General features: G+C 42.7%; 1 protein-coding gene across 1 annotated transcript; it reads left to right on the top strand.

The window, feature by feature from the left end:
* Positions 1-586: 586 nt before the first annotated feature.
* LOC132321044 (ATPase family AAA domain-containing protein 2-like) lies at positions 587-21,969 on the top strand (the record flags this gene model as incomplete). The annotated part of the gene is made up of 15 exons (XM_059834651.1): positions 587-695; positions 919-1,034; positions 2,829-3,003; positions 3,643-3,731; positions 4,078-4,237; positions 5,581-5,671; positions 6,101-6,410; positions 9,277-9,460; positions 11,008-11,193; positions 12,467-12,599; positions 12,746-12,942; positions 14,204-14,363; positions 14,723-14,845; positions 15,660-15,725; positions 21,863-21,969. Coding segments are annotated over 15 exons (2,206 nt in total), but the record flags the coding sequence as incomplete, so codon positions are not given.
* Between the last annotated feature and the right edge of the window lie 1,058 nt (positions 21,970-23,027).

Here is a 23,027-nt window from a genome sequence, read left to right as displayed (position 1 = left end):
ACAAAACTTAGATTACAGTTAAGAGAAGAACAAGCAGCCTGTTGTCTGAGGAAGGCTGTGAACTGAAAATTACTTAATGCTATCATGCAGAACAACTTAAGTGCTATTATAAACTGCCATAATTTCTTTCTGTTGTCTTACTATGATCTTTAGAATTCTTATTTTTCTCTTGCTTAAATGGATTTTTTTTACTGTGCTCACCGAGAGGGAAAATAAACCTGAAAACAGTGTATTTTTGCAAATCTCAAATGCTTGTTCTTAAATCTATAAAAACCTTGAACATTTGATCTAATTTTTAAGTAGTGAGAGCTTGCATTCATGTATGTGCTGTGTTGACTGGTGTGGCTATTCGTAAGTGCTAAGAGTTGTTAAAGTAAACCCAGTTTAATGCCTGCAGTGACCTTTTTCCTTTATTTACTCACAGACATTAAATAGAAAACAATTTGAACACGTATTTAACTATTTAGGAAGTTTAAGCTCATTTGTAAGGTTTTCTGCATTCACTTGCCTTGTTATAAAAGCAAAAACCTTCTAGCTGCATTGTAAGTTAGAAAGCGCTTTTCTCTTTCTCCTTAATTCAAATCAGGTGTCTTCCACTAAACTTTTGGAAAGACGATTTGAAGGGAATTCACAAGGATCGAATGAAAATTGGAGCACGTCTGGCTGACGTTGATCCAATGCAAACAGATTGTTCAGTAAGTATTTTTAGTTCATTGTGTCAGTGAGATGTTTCCAGTGTTTATGAAAGCTTTCAATAACGTGCTGTCTACAGCTACCTTGGTTTACAGTTTTCTCTCAAGCAGTTTGAAAATTGCCCAGAGCATTTCCTTTGTGCTGACATACAATTTCTGATGGAACCTTATCAAGGTTGCAGCTTTCTTTAACATATAAAATGTGTTCTTTTGAATTTCTCTTTAGGTACGCTTTGATGGTGTGGGTGGTCTTTCTGATCACATTTCAGCTTTAAAAGAGATGGTCGTTTTTCCTTTGCTTTACCCAGAAGTCTTTGAGAGATTCAAAATTCAACCTCCAAGGTAACAGACATTGTTTCATAGAATCATAGAATGGTTTGGGTTGGAAGGGACCTTAAAGATCATCCAGTTCCAACCCTCTTCCATGGGCAGGGACACCTTCCACTAGAGCAGGTTGCTCAAAGCCCCATACAACCTGGCCTTGAACACTTCCAGGGTTGGGGCGTCCACAGCTTCTCTGGGCAACCTGTTCCAGTGCCTCACCAGCCACATGGTGAAGAATTTCTTCCTTATAGCTGATCTGAATCCACCCTCTTTCAGTTTTAAAGCCATTACCCCTTGTCCTGTCACTACATGCCCTTGCAAAAAGTCCCTCTCCAGCTTTCCTGTAGGCCCCTTTCGAGTACTGGAAGGCTGCTCTAAGGTCTCCCCGGAGCCTTCACTTCTCCAGGCTGAACAATGCCAACTCTCTCAGCCTGTCTTCATAGGAGAGGTGCTCCAGCCCTCTGATCATCTTTGTGGCCCTCCTCTGGACTTGCGCCAACAGGTCCCTGTCCTTACGTGGGGGGCCCCAGAGCTGAACGCAGTACTCCAGGTGGGGTCTCATGAGAGTGAAGTAGAGGGGAAGAATCACCTCCCTCAACCTGCTGGTCCCCCATTTTCATGAGAATATTCAACTGAGGTATCAATATGTTTCCATGCTTCAAAATTTTCAGGAGTGTTGATGGGGTTTTTTAGCAGTAGTAAAAAGTAATTTCTTAAAAATGGATAGAATCCAGAATATATGTAGGTTCAAAGATGTACTGTGTGGGGAGAATATACTTTGAAAGTGTCTTGCCTTTAAAAGGCAGGGTTGGAGTGTTTTTGTTTTGAGTTCTACGTACAAGTCAACTTCATTAGTTTATAAGCAGGAAGAAGGAATTACCTACTGGTAGTCAACTGTAATTTGTTTCTTGGAAGTCCAGTTGTCTCTCCCACCGACTCTCTTTTTTTTCAAGTGCTCAAGTATCAAGTTTACAATTGATAGGACTTGCAACTAGAACCTTGCAGCGTTTGTTGTACTTAGTTATGAAATGAAATTATTAGAGATTTAATTGTTAGCTTTACATATTCTTGGTCAGCAAAACTCAATCATGGTATATTGAAATACGACTTTTAATCCTTTGCTTTCAGTAACTTTAAAAGTATTACAAGGAACAACAACAAAATCTGTGTTTTGCTTCTTTATTCATTTAAATTCTTTTTGAAACAGCAGTGTATTGGCTTTTCTAGCTGATGGCTATATTTATCTGATGGCTATATTTATCTGATGGCTATATTTATATATCCCAGCTTTAGACTTCCTCCTCGTTTATCATCAGCAATGGGAGACCAAGTCCACTAACTTAAAGCTTTTTACGGGAGAATTAAATGCTTTACTATCAAATCTTGCCTTTTGTGAAAACAAGAATGAATGTGCCGTGTATCACTGAAGAATGAACTGGTGATTCGTAAGTTAGCCCAGTCTTAGATTCTGTGCTGAAGTTTGTTCTTGTTTGGCTCCACTGTGCTGTAACCACCCCTGTTAGTTTGTCAGCAGTTTTGGAAGTGTTGTTCTGGGACACTACGATCATTTCTCAAGGTTCTGTACATCTGCATGATCCTCTTTATTCATGTTGTTTACTGCCTTGTTGAGTTGTGTAGGAACACAAAACTTCCATCTGGTTTGACTTTTCTCACGCTTCAGCTGTTACCGCTCTCTTACACGTCAAGTGTAAGCTAGAGAGAAGAGTTGTGTGTTGTAGGGATGAGGGTTGTAATAGGTACTTTGCCATGATGTTTTTTTCTTATGTGAATCTTTGGTATTTTTAATTGCAGAGGCTGTCTCTTCTATGGCCCTCCAGGGACTGGGAAGACACTGGTTGCTCGTGCACTTGCTAATGAATGTAGCCAAGGTGACAGGAGAATAGCCTTTTTTATGAGAAAAGGTGCCGACTGCCTGAGTAAATGGGCGGGGGAATCTGAACGACAGCTTCGTTTATTGTTTGATCAGGTAAGGTGGAAACGTGCCACGTGTTCTGTCCGAGTTGTAACTGTAGTTTTCTGTGGTCAATATTTTTAAGAACTCACTCTTTTTTGGGTTTTGTCAGTTCCTTCCACTGAAACGGGATTGTCAGAGTTTCTTTTTTCAGTGGGTTTTTTAAGGGCTTGAAATCTTGAGATGTATTGGGAAAGATTAATAAAACAAATGAGAGAACCTCACAAAGCAACACCCCTCCCCCCCCCCCCCCCAAAAAAACATCAAACAGCCACAAAAAAGGTTTCAAGAGGCAAGAGACGGTGGCTTTAGATCAGAGGGAAACAGATGCAGGCTGCAAGCATGGTCATTTAAATTCATAACAGAAGCTTGCTTCCAGAACCTCTAATTGAATTAAGTCCTGGCTCTGTTCTCGGTGGTTGCCAAATAGCTGTAAAAACTACTGGTATGATTTGTTTCCTGTCACCCAGTCTCAGTGGGTTGACATAGCTGCTGTCTTCTGTTACTCGTGCCACTTACTCCATTAGCTCAATTAGTAGAGATCGCTGATGCTAGTTGGAAAAATCTAGCTCCAGTGACTTTCCAACCATGACGTTTTTCTCTTTTAAATTGTGCTGCTTTACTTATGTCAGTATTCCTGTGTTTTCATTCTAGGCCTACCAGATGCGACCTTCAATTATTTTCTTTGATGAGATAGATGGTCTTGCTCCTGTGCGGTCCTGTGAACAAGACGAAATCCATAGGTAGTACATTTTTTGTACCTACATAGAAGCTGCTAGATCTTTGTGAAAAGAAGACCACAACCTATTTAACTTCATGTGACACATTCATTTGTCCTGAAAACTAGTAATTCAATGCTACTAAACTTCAGATGGTTTTTAAACAATAATTGAAAACAATTCACTAAGCTTGATAGCAGCACAAGACCTGTGTTACCTTGTCTGGTTTTTTATGTCTTAAAACGAGTCTTTCAGTAAGGAGCATCTCATCAATAAAAGCTTGTCCTTTTTGAGTGGTCATTGGAGAAGGTCATGTAAAATGTAACAAAATTTACTAAACCAGTGAATGAAAATTACATTTTTCTGTTAGCTCTATTGTATCAACACTTCTGGCACTTATGGATGGGTTAGACAGCAGAGGAGAGATTGTGGTAATTGGAGCCACCAACAGGCTGGATTCTATAGATCCTGCTTTACGAAGACCCGGACGGTTTGATCGAGAGTTCCTCTTCAGCCTGCCAAATAAAGAGGTCAGAACTTAAACTCAACCCTAATGCTAATGTGGCAAAGTCCCTCTTTGTAACAAAATCACATAACAGTGCAGTATCACGGAGCAGTTAAAGTCGAAATCAGTGTTGTACAACTTGGACAAAAGAGGGATGTCTGGAGAGAGCTGCGTTGTGCTGTGGAGGGCAGACCTGGTACTGAATATATATGACTAAGATGATTTCAACAAGTAGGTAGTTCTAGAATTAATTTTGGTTTCACTGTGACCAGCCAAGAAAAGGGGATGCTGCTAGTCACTGAAATGTTTAAGTAAGGATCAATGTCTGAATTAGCTATAAATTACTGCCATCTCATCTGGAAAATGACAGAAATGGTGTGCACGCAAGAATTCCTTTTTGCTAACAACAACTTTTACCAAGGCTGGTGCTGGAGCAACTTAAGATTTTTCATTCCCAAAGTGGTTCATGTTTGCTTACTTATTTAATCCAGTTAGGCACTTTCACCCTGAAGCACTCTTGCTCTCAGTTCTTGGTTTATGAATGGATAGTGGACGTACCTGTGTTGGACTGTTCCCAGGCTGGGTATCCTGGGCGTTACCTATAAGTATTTGGGGATCTGACATTCTTACTGGTACTCGTTAACAGCGACTTGGACAAAGATGTGAAGTACACTGCACAGGTGCAGGGCTTGGGAAGCTTCTAGTTCAATGGCAATAGCTAAGCAATGAAAAAATAGGTATATAGCAACAAAAACATATTGGGGGGACGATAGTGTGCAAAACTGGAACCCTGTTTTTGTGGTTTTTCTCTGGCTACCGCTGATATTGCTTTTTCTTTTAGTAGCACTTTTTGGAAAAAGGATAAAATGCTTATTGGAGTGAAGGCTAATAAAAGTGCACTGAACAGCGTAGTTAACACACACATTTGCCTCCAGTTTCTATCTGCTTTCAGGAACAGGAGAGGAGGTGCCATGAAATGGATGTAATACACAGTTCCCTACTGTGGAAGAATTCTAGAAATCTGCCATAATTAATCTGTGTACCAGGAAATACTTAAATGAAAGTCTTGCTAAGATCAGACACGAAGACAGGCAACATTTGACATTTTCTGGATCAATGCCACGAGTTTGAGTCATAATTATTGTTCTTCGTAGTAACTGTAGCAATTTGAAAGGTAGTGCTAGGACTGTCTTCCTTGAATGAACTGGCAGAAAACCAAATTTGATGAACTAATGAGCCTGTCATCATGAGATTTTGCTGAATAGGAGAGAAAAAGTATTTTTATTAATGTGAGGTGGTTTTGTGTTTTGTTTTTTATTTTTAAGAGAAAACTTAGGACAAACCAAAATGCAACCATTTTGTTTCCAGGCTAGAAAAGATATTTTCAAGATTCACACACGAGACTGGACCCCTAAGCCACTGGACATGTTTCTTGAAGAGCTAGCTGAAAAATGTGTTGGTAAGCTTGAAAACAAAGTCAGTCCCTGCACGTGACTGAGTCCTAAGGAATCTGAGCTTGTACCCGGCAGCACCCGAGCTCTTGTGCCTTGCTGCAGAGTGAGGCAGCTGACACGCCTTGGGAGCAAACAAAGTTAGATGCTTCTTTTCTTTTAATTTTCTTCTTGTCTCTCAGAACATTAAATAGCTTTGGGGCATCTTCCTCAGGACTAAAGTTCTGATTAGGAGGCCACTTCATAAGCGCAGGGTATCAGGCTGTGAGCCACATAACAAAACTTCTCTGCAGTTCGGTAACGCTTTGGATTATCTCTTAGCCTGTTAATTTTTAGCTGCATACAAAGTCTTTCAGTGTTGCACTTTGGAAACCTTGGCCTTGACTTCTGTGTTGCCTGAGACTGACACAACATTTCATTCTTGTTTTGTTTATTAGGATACTGTGGTGCTGATATTAAATGCTTATGTGCTGAAGCTGCCCTCTGTGCTCTGCGCCGCCGCTACCCTCAAATATACAAAAGCAGTGAGAAACTGCAGTTAGATATTGCTTCTATTAAAATAACAGCGAAGGATTTTGTCATGGCTATGCAGAAGACTGTTCCAGCTTCACGGAGGGCTGTGGCTTCACCTGGGCGAGCACTATCACCTATTTCAAAACCACTGCTTGAAAACACACTAGCAAGAATTTTACAAGCCTTGCAGAGAGTATTTCCCCACGCAGAGCTTGCTCTAAAGAAGGACCAACAGCAAGGTATAACAACAGTAGCCGCTTCTTTAAACTTCTGCCAAAGCAAAAACTTCCGATTTGTGCAATCAACATACAGAAACCTCTCAGCCATAATGACAGTAGGATTTTATAATATGCACATGCACGCCTTTATTTCAGGAATATCGTGCATAGTTTTTATTCTGGATTCTAAACTGAAGTGCTGGATGGGAGCTGTGAATGACTCGCAATACATAGGAGAGAACTACGCATTCTCTCCTAGAGCACCCTGTTTCTCACAGTAGCTAATATCGTGTTTATCATTCATAGAGATGGATTTAAGGTTTAATGTGTGAGGCACCTCTTTCAAAATAAATGTTTAAATGGGGGGAGAGGGCATTTTTACATGAATGCTTCTAATTCCTGTGAAGAATGTCAGAACCACAATACAAGTATAAGTGGTTTAAGCTAAATAGTGTTACAGCTATTGTGATTTTTAACCATAGCCTCTTAATTTGAATGTTTGTGGATCACACTGTACGCCTGCACATGAGATCAGAATGTTTCAGTAACGTATACTCTGGGGCTTGGCTTGCATAGCGTATGTGAGCTCACACTCCTGACTGCATCAACCCTGACCAAGTTGTCTGTCGGTTGGTGACAGCAAATAAATTGATAAACTCGCTGCACTCCTGATTAACGGAGATCCATGAATAGTTAGTTATTATCCTAATCCCTGGAGAATATCCTATCAGTATTACTCCCAGTAGAGCTGGTAGATTGTTTGCATTGGTGAAAGAGGCAGAAACCCACCAACAATATAAAAGCAGAGAGGCTAAGGGATTGGTAATTGCATCCCGTCTCCGTTGTTGGCCTTTCATGATCTCTTCCTTCGGGGATCTTTGAGGAGCCTTATTTAGAAGATGTGTTGGTCTGTATATTCTGACTCACTAGTCCTAGACAAAGGGAAGGCTGTGGCCACCACGTTCACTTAATTTCCCCACATCCAGTGGGGGAACCTGCTCCAGAAGGAAGTGGCCTTGTTGGGTTTTGCAGGTGTCTAGGAACTACAGAAGTTCCTAATCATCTTTATTCTAAGGAAGAAACCTCCTGTTGTTTTCACCAACAGAGAGAGAATACCTTATGCAAATCATGCGATGTAGGACAGCTTTGTAGAGACTTGTGCAATCTCCTTAGATCTGTGGTAGGATAAACTCTTCATAAAATAACATTCTGCATGTGCCCTCAAATGAAGAAATACAATATAAGGGGTCTCCAGCACTGATTTAGAAGCTGTATTAATGTGAGAGCAAGATATGGACTATTCAGGAAAGTTAACAAACCTCTCTTGTCTTTCAGACAGTTTAAATCATATTTTAAGAAATTATGCGATTGACAGTGATGAGGAATCACCATCAATCTTTGAAGATAAGCCAACTCCTGAAATGCCTGGTAGACAAAAGGAAAAATTCCTCAATTTTAGCAGGTACATATTTGTCCCTTTATGTTTGCATTATTAAGATGGCCGTGTCTGTAAACAGTTTTGGTGTGAGGGGTGGTAGCTGAAGAAGTAGAGGGGAGGGGTGTGGGGGGGTGATCAATATTTGCAAGAAGTAAGCGTGAAGATCCAGCTGGGTACTGAGGTTCTAATGGAGTACACTGCCATAACCCATCAAACTGAATGGCCCAGCCCTCTTTTCCTAAGTCAAAGTGGTCCACAGACTATTAGAATGTGTTGATTTAATCCATGGCATTCCTTGAAAGACTCAAGACCAAAGAAACGTGCTGCCTGTCCTTTTAGCTAAAAAAACCCTACAGATCCGTGTAGACATCTTTTGCCCTTCTAATTTCCAAGATTGTTAAACCAGTAGCGAATTATGTAGCAGAAACAGAACTGAGAAATGGTTTGTTAAAACACTGTGAGAAAAACTTAAACAATGTCTGCATTTTGTACCTTTAACTGACTAAGTTTATGTTAACTTTTTAACATTTTAATGTGGAAGTCATATAAGCTGACAGTTGAAAAAACAGATTATTGTCGTCACTGGTGGGTCAGTTATTTTTCTCACTTTCTATTGCTGCGCTGTCCAGAAAATCTTCTGACCTGCTGAGCTTGGTTAGGTCTCTAGATCTTTGACTTCAGCCAGCAAAGGTACAATAGTATTGTGGTGGAAAAAAACGAATGCTCTTCACAAATGTGTTTCATGCTAGTAAAGCAGGATTACTAGGAAATTAATAGACAATTCAAAGATGAAACATTAGAATGACTGAATAAAATAAATATACATCTTAATACATATTGAGTGTACTGCTGTAATTTAACCAGTCCATTTGTGTACTTCTTCAGATACAGCTAATGTGTTTCAGTGCCCACGTTAATTTTTTTCTAGAAATGTTGTTCTACTCCTTCCTTCCCACTATCTCCAGTAACTATGGCCAAATTTCAGCTAAACTAGACAGATGTAGAGATCTCACAGCTACTTAAACTCAAGACCTACTGAAAATCAGTGTCTACGGGCAGTGAGGAGATCCAGATTGGCGTGTGCTGAGAGATAGAGTTGTTATTCTCCCCCATATCGGGTTACTGATAAGTTGTCACACGTGTATTTGGCTGGACAGTCCCCCTGTATGATTTAAGAGCCGTTACTTAACCCAGCCAAAGGAACAGCAGACATGCTGGGGATTGGCAGGATTTCTTAAGGGAGGTATGGTACAAGTTTTTTAAAAAGAAAATGGGCTTTGACAGTGTTCCTGATCACAGACCAGCTTATTATTTGCTGGAACATGGAGAGTATTTACCGGAGAGGGAAAAAAAAAAGAAAGAAAGGTGTATAGGAAAAAACCTTATCATCTGTGTGCCTATTCATCACCTCATTTTTAAACTTATTTTCTTCTTCCTGTTCTAGAAATGCTTATTACCAGCCAACATCTTGCAGGCCACGGTTCTTACTAGTTGGAGAGCCAGGATACGGGCAAGCTTCTCATTTGGCACCTGCAGTAATACATGCCCTGGAAAAGTTTCCAGTCTATACACTAGACCTATCTGTTCTGTTTGTTAGCATCACATCATCGGAAGAAACATGTGCACAGGTACCGTTTTTTCTCTTTAATCTCATAGGATTCATGAACTGTATATAAACTAGTAAAGTAAGCAAAATTCATTGTTAATGGAGGTGGCCTGGTTTGAATGTGCTGTTAGGTTTACTTCTGTCTGAAAAGCCACTTTTCTGCTAGATCAAATGATACCAAATGAGGATGTTACATGTGGCCCTATCTTTCATTCCAAAGGAATGGAAAGTGAGGATGTTGCTAGCAGCTCGGGAAGCTGGGAGGTGCTGCTAATAAACCCCTCTTTATAGCAAGAAGTCCTCCCCATCTCGGTGGGATCCAGAAAGTTGTTTTCATTGCTGCTTAAGAATCTGTGTTCCCAGTAGATGGCTCTGCATCAGCCTGACTGCCTGTCATGCACTTTTTGTAACCTTCATTTTCATTATATTTGTAAGGCAATCAAGCTTTTGGGGAAAAGAAGTGTTTCTTTTTTTATATATACCTATACAGCTTGTACTGCTGCAGTATATGCAGTAAAAGCGTTAAAATTCATGGAACGCTTACGTTTGTTTTTCTTATACTAGAAATTAAATATAAGCAGATTTAGTGCTGTTTTCCTTTTTACTTTTAGGCAGGAAATCTGTTTCGTTGTTTGACATCACTGTATTAAAATATTTTCACCTTTAGTAGCAGCATTTGAGAGCTCTACAAGTAAGGATGGACATGTTACATGACTGGAGACTCATTTGTCACATAAGAGGAACAATTCCTTTTGTGTTATGTGATGGTTGCACCTGCGGTCATATAACTAGCATGTCTAGTCACTGCCCGGATATACCACGTGCACTTCCCATCTTGTGACAGGAACTCCCTGAATATTGATAATCTGAAAGGGTGCACGGAGAAATTTGTCATGTGAAAGGACTGTTGCCGCTTCCCTCATGTGGTAGATGCATGTCCTCTTCTGTGATCGAGGTACCATCTGTAGGCAATGGCTTGTGGTCTTCCAAAGCATGTAATCTGGTCTGATTGATAATGAGAGGCTGTGAGTGATTTAGCTATTCAGGCAGCTATTCAGACTGGTCACCTCTTATAAAATGTACGTGAAGTTATGAATTGTAACCAGGCTTCTTTCACAGTGTCAGCCCTCATCTTTTCACATAGGTCTTTGCTTGTTCAAACTGTGCTTCAGAGTGACTTGGATATGTGCGCACTCTGAATTGAAAATGGTGCAGTCAGAGTCGTGTAGTGATTTACCCAGGCTAATACATCTTGCTCAAGGGTTAGTCTTGTTTTTTCAGGCACACCACCACAGCAGCTGAGTTGTAAGGCTCTTTAGGCATTACCTTACACCTAAGTAGTTTTGAAATCAGGCAGAGATTCAGGTCAGTTTCTGTCTGTGTAGCAATGTCCATATTTGAGTAAAGTGAAAATTTTACCTTATTGTTAAGGAGTTGTTTTTTGTTGGATTGTTTTGATGTTTTGGCTGCATGTGCTCCTATTTCATAAGATAGTTTGACTGACACGTAGTTATTTATTAGCCTGTTCTACATGGTTTAGTTTTCTTATCCAAGCTTTCATTTTACCAGTTGATGCGAGAAGCACAAAGAACAGCACCAAGTATCATTTATATTCCACATATCCATTTGTGGTGGGAGGCTGCTGGAGCTACATTGAGAGCTACTTTTACAACACTACTGCAGAACATTCCAGCATTTGCTCCAGTTTTGCTGCTTGCAACATCTGATGTGTGTCATGCAGATCTCCCAGAAGAGGTATTTCTGTTGATACTCTTCTTACTTTTTTTAGTCAGTGTTTTGTTAATTTATAAATCCTTTAAACGTTGGAGTACTGTGCACTCTTAAGCAAATTCATACTGTTATTACTCAGGCACCCTAACCAGGTCTCTTAAAATTTGCTTAGACAAAACAATGCTTGAAAGCATTTGCCTAAAGTGTTTTCTGAGTAAAGAGATTGACTTTGACCCAACTTTTTCCCCCTTCTCACACACTCATGCTCATTAGACAGACATAAACATTTACTTCAGACAATAATTCCAGTGACTTCAAGATTGTTAGGTACGTACTTAGTCAAGAATATACGGTGCTTGAAATGTACATGGGAAAAAGATACTTTTGCTGAAAAGTGAAAGATAGTTTTACAGAGAAAGTACGATGGTCACACTCTTAATGATGGAATGTAATTTCAAATTTAAATTCTTTATTAAAAATTTCAATTTCTTTCTTCATATCGGTGAAAGCTTTACAAATCAGAAAGCTAAGTTCCAACTTCTGTTTAAGTAACTTGGAAATCTATTTTTAGTTGTATTTCTTAACAAAATTCAGTAAGAGTATGTGCTTAGCTTTCTAGGTATCTGAGAGTGTGCATTAAAGGAAGGTGTTCAAAATGTGAATATGCTGCTCTGATTATTTTGTCTCATTTACTGGGGGGGAGAGAGGGGGTTGCCTAGATGTGTTTATCATCAAATGCTTTGAAAGGGCTTAACTTTCTACAGAAATTCTTCTACGGTTAATAAATTCTTTCTAAAATAAGTATTGAAATTCCTTCCATACTTTCTGGTAGTAGAGATTGAAAAATGGAGTAAAACTTGGAAGTGTGCAGCTTTAGACACCTCATTTAAATTAATTTAAAAAAAACCCACAGCACCTTACCAAAAAAGCCCACACTTGTCTCCTGAATCCTGCCTGTTCCTTCTATAGCTGCCATAAAGATTCAAACTAAAGGACAGCAAGGCAGGTAAATACAAAATAAGCAGTCTAGGAGGTGCTGAATGTCAGCACTTTATCAGTGTACCATAGGGTCCCTTCATTGAGCTTTAACTCTAGAGGTGTTCCTTAGAGAAGATACTTTAATTTGCCATGCTAACCTATGAAAATCCAGCCTTTTAAAGCCAAGAAGATACCTTTTCACAGTTTGTCTTATCAAGGTGATTATTCAGTTTAATTTGGAAAGGCACTCATCTTTTTGGAACAGAACATGAATTTGTGTGACCTTACATCTGAAATATCTTTTCTCCTCGTGCTTTAGATAAAAGAATTGTTTATTAATGATGATGAAGTGTTCAAAATCCAGTTGCCTAATGAGGAAGAAAGAAGAACATTTTTTGAGGACTTAATTGTAAATCAAACTGCTAAACCTCCTGCATCAAAAACTAAGACAGGTGAGGATATTCTACATAGAAAACTTTGCTAACTGTAAGTTAACAGCTCTACAGCATTTGCTTTGGTGGTAATTTTCTATCAATAATTTTTCATAGGCTTGTATTTGAGTACCGTAAATTGACTAAAAGTTTCTGATTCTTTTAAGCTTGGCAGACATTGGAAGTACTGCCTGTAGCACCACCGCCTAAGCCTCCACAGCTGACAGAGGAAGAAATAAGACAGCTGGAGGAGCAGGAGGAGGATATATTGCGTGAACTTAGGATTTTCTTAAGGGATGTGACTCGTAGACTTGCTGGTGACAGACGTTTCAGAGCATTTACAAAGCCTGTCGACCCAGAGGAGGTAAATTAGTGTTGATCTGTAATACCATTTTATCTGGGTGTATTCATAATTTCTGCGTGTTTATATTTCTCAGAGTTTGTGTGCTCTTTATAGGAAGGTTTGTCTTTGTTTTTAGGACCGTACTATTCTGATTTTTCAAGAAGCAGGAAGTTTGCTTTTACTTTTGCTGACTCCTTGAGGCCCTCAAATGTCTGTTATTTGAGTTTCACTGAAAGCCCCGGGTTCCTTCTGCAATGCCTTCAGAACTTTAGAATATTTCAGTTGGAAGGGACCTATAATGATCATCTAGACCGACTGCCAGTTAGACCAACTGCCAACACAGTTCACTCATGAAAAGGCTTTGACATGTAGGCATGTTACAGCACTGAAAAGCAGAGAGATCTCTTTCTTTATAATTATAAACAGTATCTACAGGACTGTTTTAATAAAGCCTAAAGCTCTTTAATTGACTGTCAGTAGTTTCTGTGAGAACAGGAGTAAGAACAGCAGTTTTTAAAATAAATTCTAAGATTCTATTCTCTGTTTCGTCTGGGGCTCCTCCGTATAAGATCAACCATAAGGGCTGTGTGGTTTCTTCTTCCTCCCATACGCTTCTGTCTTTTTTTTCTCATGTAATGTATTGAATAAGTCTAAGCCAGGGGCATAAACTTGGAAGTCAGCTGTCGTTTTAATAGAGCTTTGCATTTCAGCAAAGTCCTATTCCCCTAAACATCCACTGACTTGTCTTTCCCTTTACTTCTAGTTTCTGAGATGTAAATAACCTAAACAAACCTAGATGTCCTCATCTCTACTAGTCATTAGGCTCCTTTTATGGTCTGAGTAAAGAAATCGGCACCTCTCGGTCCAGTTATCTCATGCAAAAGTAGATGCCTAGGACAGATACTTCAAAGGTGCATTCCTGCACCTTTTTCTTCCCGCCAACAACAAAGAGAATCTCGGGTGACTCTACTGAGAAAGCTTTCTTTGCTGTGATTTTCTGAAGCAAAGTGAAATGAATCACACTCTGGGTGTCTGCTCCCTTCTCTGCCCCACACGTGCTTCTGGCCTCCCTGCTTCTTGTTTTTCCCTCTTCTGGTCTGTCTCTTCAAAGCCAGTTGAAATAGCCCTTCTATTTTCAAGCAACTAACTGGTTAATTTCCATATCTTTGGATGTGTCATAAATATTTGGGGTTTTGAAGAAGTCCTTTATTTTACGTTATTAAAATAATTAATGTTGGTAGATACTGTGTTAAATCTCTGAACACGCATATTTCATTTGTAGGTACCTGATTATGACGCAGTCATTAAACAGCCCATGGACCTTTCGGCAGTTCTCTCGAAGATTGACTTGCACCAGTACCTAACTGCAGGAGATTTTCTAAAAGACATCGATCTAATCTGCAGCAATGCTTTACAGTACAACCCAGATAAAGACCCTGGAGGTAAGAATGTGTTTTGATCCCTAATTTGGAAAAATTAAAAATGTATAAATTGATAAACGTCGTCTGTGGACAGTAGACTTGGGATTAGATCATTTTAAACATCCACAGAGAGCATTTCTTGCCAGGTTGTAAATGTTGGAGCATTAAACTACTTGGACAAGAAATTGTGATAGAAGTGTTGATCAGTAACTAGTGCTTTTGCTTTAACGATTAACTTTTATGTTGTTATGCTGAAAATATTCACTGAGATAACCCTTCAGAACCTATCTATGAAAAGAGCAAAATCTTTCGATAAGTAATCAAAAGAAAGGATTTCATCGGCTGGTAGAAAAGACTCAGTTCTGACTGTAAAATTTCAGATCGTCTCATTAGGCACAGAGCTTGTGCTTTGAGAGATACTGCATATGCCATCGTGAGAGAGGAAATGGATGAAGATTTTGAACAGCGCTGTGAAGAAATTCAAGAATCTCGCAAGAAAAGAGGTATGGTTTTTGACGCTAATGATTTTAAGACTTGTCTCGGTATTTGTAACCAACAATGCAAGACACAATTCTTTGCTATCTGTTCTTTGTTGCAAGGTTGTAGCTCTTCAAAGTATGCTCCGCCTTACTACCGTGTAATGCCAAAGCAGAACTATGTTCCTGGCTGTGAGAAAACAGACCCAAAGTGTAACGAAAAGATGAAGATGCCAGCAGCGCCTGTAGATTCCAGTACACCGTGCTCTGAAGGCAAGTTGCATTTTATTCAGACTTTCTTGGAGAAGGTGCTAAAGTCACTGATACCTTCTCTGGTTTTGTGACACAACAGGTTTCTGTGATGCCTGGTTCTTCGTGCCAGAGGCGTTCAGTGTTTTTAATTTGCTTCAAAACGTGAGATAAATCCAGAGGTCATTCATTCGATAGAGTTATGAAGTTCAAGTACAGTGGATGGTTTACATTGTAAGACACTGGACTTGATGACCCAACTGATGTTTAACGGCTCCTAAATTGCTCTCTCTTGAAGTCAAAAATGTTGTACATGGCAGTTTCTGAATACTCAACTAGCTTTTAGTTATGAGAAACAGGATTTTTCCCTTCCCTGCCCTCAAATGCTAAAATCTATGCCACCTCTTAGTGTGATTTCCAACTGAAGGGGGAAAGGGCAGAAAAATAGGGGAGCAATAATAATAGATATGTAAAGGAACGACAATTATTTCCTCACTTTTCCTGTGAAAAGGACATGAAAGAACAAAGGGACTTGGGTCTCTTTCGGCTAAAACGCATGACATGGTGTGAACTTTCCTGGTCTCCGTAACAGGACTAGGAATTTTGCCATTGACTTCACCCATGCGCTTTGTGCAGTACTCCGTCGATACAAAGAACGGTGGGTTTTTCTGGAAGGCAAAAATGCTAAGTTTGTTTTAAACAAGGTTAACAGAAAGCGTGTGAGGTGTAAGTCTTCACAGGCAAATTTTTCTCCAGCAAATATTCCCTTAAAATTGTCTCTTTAACTCTGCCCAACATGTGTTTAGCTTCTGAAGTTTACAGCTTTATAACCGATTTGAAGAAGGGCTCGTCTCCAAATGCTTTTCTGTTCATCTATATTAGTTCACGTAGTAAGACAGTAAGCAACTTCACCTAATAACTTTGCTTTCTGGTCATACTTCCTATCTAAAGTAAGAATTTTCTGCTCATAAAATCTTGAAGCTGATGGTTTTGTGAGTGAAATTCTGTAGCTGGCTTTTTAAACTCTAATAGCAAATTGACCTCATTAACTTGCAACTCTTTCTCTAGACATATGTAGGGAGACAGACAATGTTACCTGAGCTCCTTTGATAATTTTCCTTGTAAGTCAAGTAAGATGAGGATGCTGGATTTTGAAGGAAGAACTGTTTTGGTAATGTTTTGGCTTACTTTTTCTGATATCTCTTTGTAGAGATGTCAAAAAGGAAACGCAGAAAGAACAAAGCGTCTTCAAGTATCGCAGCAAAGAGGAGGAAATTTTAGTTCAATAAAGAGAATAAAGTTCCAGAAGACCAAAATGAAGTAGAGAGTGCAGAAGAGTCTCCAGCAGAACATGTTTCTAACATGGATTGCACGGAAGTTGAGTCCACACAGGATTCTTCTATGGAAGAAAATGGAAGCGTACTTCAAGAACAACAGAAAAATGGGAATGAAAATAAATGTGGGTCAGAAAATGAAAGAGAGAGGGTTCTCCTTGTGGCTAAATCTGCTTCTGAAAAGAAGAGTGTCATGCTTTCTGAACATTCAGACCTAAGAGGGGACAGTGAAATGCCAGATTGCCAAATAGCAGCAAGTTCTGAAGACGGAGATTCAAATGGTAAGTGAAAGGTCAAACAGGTCCTTTAGCTCCTTTTTCTTCCTGAAGAGGATTACACTATTTATTAGGAGGGGGGGGGGGGGGGGGGGGGGAGAAGGGGAGGGGAGGGGAGAGGAAATATTTCCAGTCGGAAGGGACCTACAATGATCATCTAGTCCAACTGCCCAACCAGTCGAGGGCTGACCCAAAGTTAAAGCATGTTGAGGGCACTGTCCAAATGCCTTTTTTTGGGGCACTGACAGGCAGGGGGCATCGACTACTGCTCTAAGAAGGACTGTTCCAGTGTTTGACCACCCAGGAAATGGTGGGCATAGCCCCAGGAAAAGGGGGAGAAAGCAGCACGGGTGGGGATAGCAACGCCACCTGCACTGTGAGAAACACCAAGACTTTTTTGGCAATTTTCAAGCCTTTATTTTCTTTTACTGCCTGATAATTAGACTTAGAGGGCTGGCAGCCCTTGAGGGCCGGCACATGCCCCAGCTGCTGGCCCACCCCGGTTTCGGCAGTGCCTGGGGCATTCTTCTAGTGCTGCCGGCGGGGTGGCCTCTTCTTGGCTGGAGAGGAAGCCTCGGGGCTGCCAGCCCTCCTCTTCGGGGGTCGCCGTGGCCCCCCAGGGGAGTGGTCCCTGCCCCGGCTGGGAGTAGATGGATGTGCCATGGCCTCCTCGGGATCCTCCGGGGGCTCTTCTTGCTCCCCAGGAATAGGAACGGGGGCAGAGGGAGGGCTGCCAGGACCCCCACGAAGGGCAGCTGCTGAGGTGCTGGGGAGGTCGTCCACGTTGGTTCCCTCGGAGCTGCTGGAGGGGGCCGGGACAGGTGTGGGAGACCCTCCTCGGGAGGCAGCGGGGCTGGGGGCAGCCACGGGGCTGCCCTCCCGCTCCCCGGCAGCATGGCCATCCTCCAGACCCAGCAGATGGTGGGCTTCCCCACTGCACCATCGCACAGCAACATTAATAAGTTGGTGCACAAATGTTGCCGCACGGTTTTGGAGGGAGGCCCCCAGCAGCTGGACCAGTAGGTCTTCATCTAGCCCAAAGAGGACCAGGAGGGGCATGACGAGGTCCTCCACAATGGCCGCCAGCGAACGCCGGTTCCCAAAGATCCGTCCCAGCTCCTGACGCACCCAGGTCAGAAGGGGCTGGAGGAGAGCTGGGTGGTCCCGGAAAAGGGATGCCCAGGTGTTGGGCTGGAGGCCACCCAGAGAAGCCCTGGACACCATCCCCACAGGCTGTGGTTGTGTCGCTGCAGGGCTGTGGGCAGCTGGATGGCCAGGAACTCCTCCTGCCTGGTGGCTGACGACGGATGAAGCCACAGGTGGGACAACATGTTCCTCAAAGTTGTCGTCTGCCCGCACCGAGTGCACGATGGAGAGGATCCTCCTCTTGCAGAGGGGGCACTCGGGCTTGCTCTCAGCCCACCGCAGGATGCACCCGTAACAGAATTGGTGGAGGCATGGCATCACGTAGGCAGCATTGTCCCAGCTGTCCAGGCATATTGGACAGCAGTTCTCCAGCTCCGTGGCCATGCTCTCCACGTGCTGCGGTGGGCTGGGGGGAGCTGGCGATGTCAAGAGGCTCCCTCGCACCGGTGCTGCAGCAGCGGGTGTCACACTAGAAAAGGAAGAGAGGCCACGGTCATTGGGTGGCCTGGCGAGGGGTGGAAGAAATGCCCAGGTCCCTCAAGAAGGAAACCCTCCCAGCTCCCCAGGGTGAGGTGTCCCCGCACAGCTCACCGCTGCTGCTGTGAGGGTGCCTCCTGGGTGCCCCGGCTGCCTGAAGCTGGCAGGGCCGGGAAAATCCTTTGACGGCTCTGGGGTTGGACACGGAGAGCTGCAACAAACAACTCCCTGAGCACGACACCAGCACCAAAGGCCTCGCTTAACACTCCAAACCTCGCGAACTCGCTCAGCTGGAGTGCTGGCACGAGCTGGCTGGGTGCGACTCGGCGCCCAGATATAAGCAGTGGGGGACGCCTGGTCACAATCCATCGCTTGGGAATATCACAGTCCGTCACTAGGTGACATCACAGTCTGTCTCTCGGGGACGTCTCAGTCCATCCCTTGGTGACAACAGAACCCATCGGTTGAATCGCGGATTCAATGACATCAGAACCCATATCTTGTTGATGACACTGTCCCAACGGGCCATCCTCGCCCAAGGCGCTCACCCTGGCAGCGCTGCAGCCCCAGTACACACATCTGGGGTTACTGCAACACCAGTGCCCACTCCGTCCCCCCACCTCTTGTCTTGTGCTCGGCATCGGTGTTTCACACCAGTTACCGAGGTCTCAGCCATGTCTTCCCAGAGCCCTGTCAGGTCGCTCTGGCCATGGCAGATGTCTCCAGGCACATACGACAAGAGGGTTCATTGGGTAACACCCCGTGCCTCCCTGGGAGGCTGCGGGACAAAGTCCCACAGGCTCTTCCCACACCCCAGCATGCTGGCCAGCCCTCGGGGCTCCCCTGCTTCCTCCCACAGGGATCAAAGGCAGCACTTGGCTCGCTCTCACAGTTTTTCTCCTGTCTTTCTCCCCTAGCCAGAAGGCACAAGGGTGATGCCCTCTGCTCAGCACCCATCAGGCCTCATGCCGGTGCTATGTCCCATGTGGGATCCTGGACAGGAGGGAGGCCGACATAGCAGAGGGGCTCAGGGGAGGCAAGGAGGGTCTGTGGGGCTGGGGCTGGTTCAGCATGGACCAGAGAAGGTGTTGGGGCACCTCACAGCACACGCTGCTGCCTATGGGGAAGGTATCAAGGGGATGGGGACAGGCTCTTCCCAGCACTGCCTGCTGGGAGGGTGAGGGACGGTGGCATTGCCTGAAACTAGAGAGGTTCAGGCTGGAGGTAAGGGATCAAAACCAAAATCCCTGTGAGGATCATGAAGCACTGGAGTGGGATGCCCAGAGATGAGGTAGGATCCCTGAGCCTGGAGGTCTTCAAGACCTGAGTGGCCACAACCCAGAGCACGGCGGTCACAAGCCCGTGAAGGGGGGCTCGCCAAAGTCCCAGAAGAGAAAGCACTGCCTGTAGGAAATACAGCAAAGGTTTCCAAAGGTGCAACAGCTTCCAGAAGCTGCAGTGTCAGAAGCCACTTTCTGGTTTCCTTCGATTCAGCAGCTTTCACAAACATTGATTTAAAATGGAATAGAATAGAACAGAACAGAACAGAACAGAATAGTTCCAGCTGGAAGGGACCTGCAACTATCACCTAGTCAGACTGCCTGACCACGCCAGGGCTGACCAGAAGTTAAAGCATTAAGGGCATTGTCCAAATGCCTCTGAAACAGTGACAGGCATGGGGCATCGACCACCTCCCTAGAAAGCCTGTTCCATTGTTTGACCACCCTCTTGGTAAAGGAATGCTTCCTAACATCAAGTCTGAACCTCCCCTGATGCAGCTTTGAACCCTCCCCACGCATCCTGTCGCTCCCTCTCCACTTCCCCTCCTCAGGAAGCTGTAGAGAGCAATGAGGTCGCCCCTCAGCCTCCTTTTCTCCAAACTAGACAAACCCAGAGTCCTCAGCCGCTCCTCATAGCACATGCTTTCCAGCCCTTCCACCAGCTTTCTTGCCCTCCTCTGGATGCATTCAGGGACCTTAACATCCTTTTTCAACTGTGGGGCCCAGAACTGCACACAGTACTCAAAGTGAGGCCGCACCAACGCTAAATACAGCAGGATAAACCCCTCTTTTGACCGGCTGGTTATGCTGTGTTTAACGCACCCCAAGATGCGGGTTGCCCTCTTGGCGGCCAGGGCACACTGCTGACTCACACTGAGCTTCGTGTCAACCAGCACCCCCAGATCCCTTTCTGCAGGGCTGCTCTCCAGACACTCTGCTCCCCATCTATACTTGTGCCCGGCGTTCCTCCATACAAGGTGCAGATTGCCCAACGCTCCAATCTATCCAGGTCCCTCTGCAAGGCCTCTTGTCACTCGAGAGAGTCAACAGCACCTCCCAGTTTGGTATCATCAGCAAACTTGCTAATGGTGCGTTCAACTCCTGCCTCCAGACCATTGGTAAGAATATGGAACAGAACTGGCTCTAGGACTGAGCCCTGAGGAACACCACTGGTGACTGGCCACCAGCCAGATGTAGCCCCATTCCCTACAACCCCTTGAACCCTGCCGTTCAGGGCCATTATTTGAACTTAGTATTTTAACAAGACCACAAAAGTTATCTGTCTCTCCCATCTTCTCCCATGTCCAGTTAAACAAGTGTCCTCTAACTCTCAAAGAAAGGACATAGAAGTAGCAAACTTCCAATAAAGGAAAGAACATATAACTAACATAAAATAAACAAGGAGTGGAGAAATATGACAGGGAATTAAGTAATACATCACAAATACAAATAAGCTTAAAAATGTTGACATAAAAAATGTTCTTTTTTCAATAGCTATTGCTTGAGCAAGGCACTCGAAATTTCTTGCCAATTATGTTTTATTCCTCTGTCTTAAATATACATGTATAGTTCTAACTTTTCACTGACTGTTTTTGAATGTTTTACTTTTTTATATTATCTCTTTCATATTTTTCCCCTCCGTTACTCTGCTTCCTCAATAATTTATTTAATTGATTCTTTTCGTTCAGTTTTCCTTCCTTCATTTCTTTTCATTCTCCTTCCTCTGGGTTCTGGATAATCTACATCATCTGTGTTTCTAGTCTTTCTTTTTTTCCTCTGCATCCATTTGGTGATGAGTCAATGCCCTAGCTGGAGCAAAAGGAAATAGGCTATCCCAGGCATATTCTTACGGAAGTTGTCTAAGAGAAAGCATAGTTAACTACAGTTCTACATTTTTAAGCCTGTGCTTTGTAAGTGTCAAACTTACGTATATTTAATTTAATGTTACAAGTAACCTATTGCTACTAGAAAGTAGTGCTCAGAAACAATTTAAAGTCCGTTTATGGAAAAGCTTTACAAGGCAGCAGCTATTCAACAGAGTCATCGAATCTATCAGATATATTTAAGTAATACTTTCCTGTCACATTCTGATTATCTATTCTCAGGCATGCAACTTTTTGCATCTTAATCCCGTAAGATTAAGGTGGGCAATCTTATTTGCTTACCTTACTATAATCATCTACTTATAAAAATGCACTTATCATTGGACCCTTTAAAAGGCAGGATTTCACTATTTTGACACTCACCTGCACCCTCACACACCCGCCTCCCCTCCATTTTCAGCCAAGATCATCAACCACTGCTTCAAGAGGAGTCAGTTAAACCCTGCCACTGAGGCTGAAAGCAAGCTGCCTAGGACCTTCCAGGAGACCTCCAAGAAAATGCATTAATAAAAAGAAAGAGGAGGACCTTTGCACTGCTGTTTTGAGTTTCTCCCTCAAATGACACTGGGCTTCCCGGAAAGAACATGTTAACAGTTTTAGGAGATTGTATGTCTTCTCTGTGTCAAACGCATGGGAAAACCATAGGCAAAGCCATGTGCTTTTTTAGTGTCACCTACCATAGTTTCTTCTGTAGGTTTTATTAGATCCAACAGCAGTAAGATTCAGATTTTTTGGAATGATTCTGATAGCCTTTGATAATTATTTTCTCTAATTGTAGATAGTAAGAAAGAACCTAGCAAATTACAGAATGATTCCCTGATTGTTCGCCCACCTGTGGTAAGGAATGGCAAGCCCTGAAATCACATGAACAAAGCTAACGAGAAACCTTTAAGGACATGGGAGGCATGAAGTAGATCCTGGAAATCTTGGCAATCTGCTGTCTGTGGGCTGAGGGGTGCTGAGGATTCTCAGGGCTCAATGAGGAGAGTGGCAAGCTAGTAGAAACAAATGTGAGGGGTTGCTTTTTTGGGGTGTTGGTGGTTTGGTTTGGTTGGTTTTTGCCTTGCTTTTGCTGCTCTCTACGTTTTAGTCTAGGTTTATGTAAAATTCTGTTGCTAAGCCAGGATAAGTCTCCTGGGTCCAGGACCCTTCAAAACACCTGTCTTGCCCCGCAATGTGTTGCTTTCAGCATCTAGCTGTTGTTTTAGTCTGTTAATATGATAAGACACAGATGAGATTGATAGAAATACAGAGGAAATGGGCAGTACGGAATATGAATTGGATGTTTAAGAGGAAATACTTATGGCAAAAGCTACAGATAACAGGGGGAAAATTACATGTCATCAGTAATTAGAAAAATCCTGGCAATATTATAGACATGACTGTCCTTTAGGGGGAGAAAAAGTAGAGATGATATGCAGTGACAGGGTATTGTTCACTCAAACAAAACCTAAAGAGATAGATATTAAATATCATTTGCTAAAGTAGTTTTTCAAATCAGACGTTTCAGACAAGATGTACCTTAAAGTTTCAAGGTGGTTAGCCCTGGTAATTTCTGCTACACT

The sequence above is a fragment of the Gavia stellata genome, unplaced genomic scaffold (genome assembly GCF_030936135.1).
Source record: "Gavia stellata isolate bGavSte3 unplaced genomic scaffold, bGavSte3.hap2 HAP2_SCAFFOLD_72, whole genome shotgun sequence".
Lineage (NCBI taxonomy): Eukaryota > Metazoa > Chordata > Aves > Gaviiformes > Gaviidae > Gavia > Gavia stellata.
Note: the sequence above shows the minus strand (reverse complement) of the source record. Positions and strands in the feature narration are given on the sequence as shown.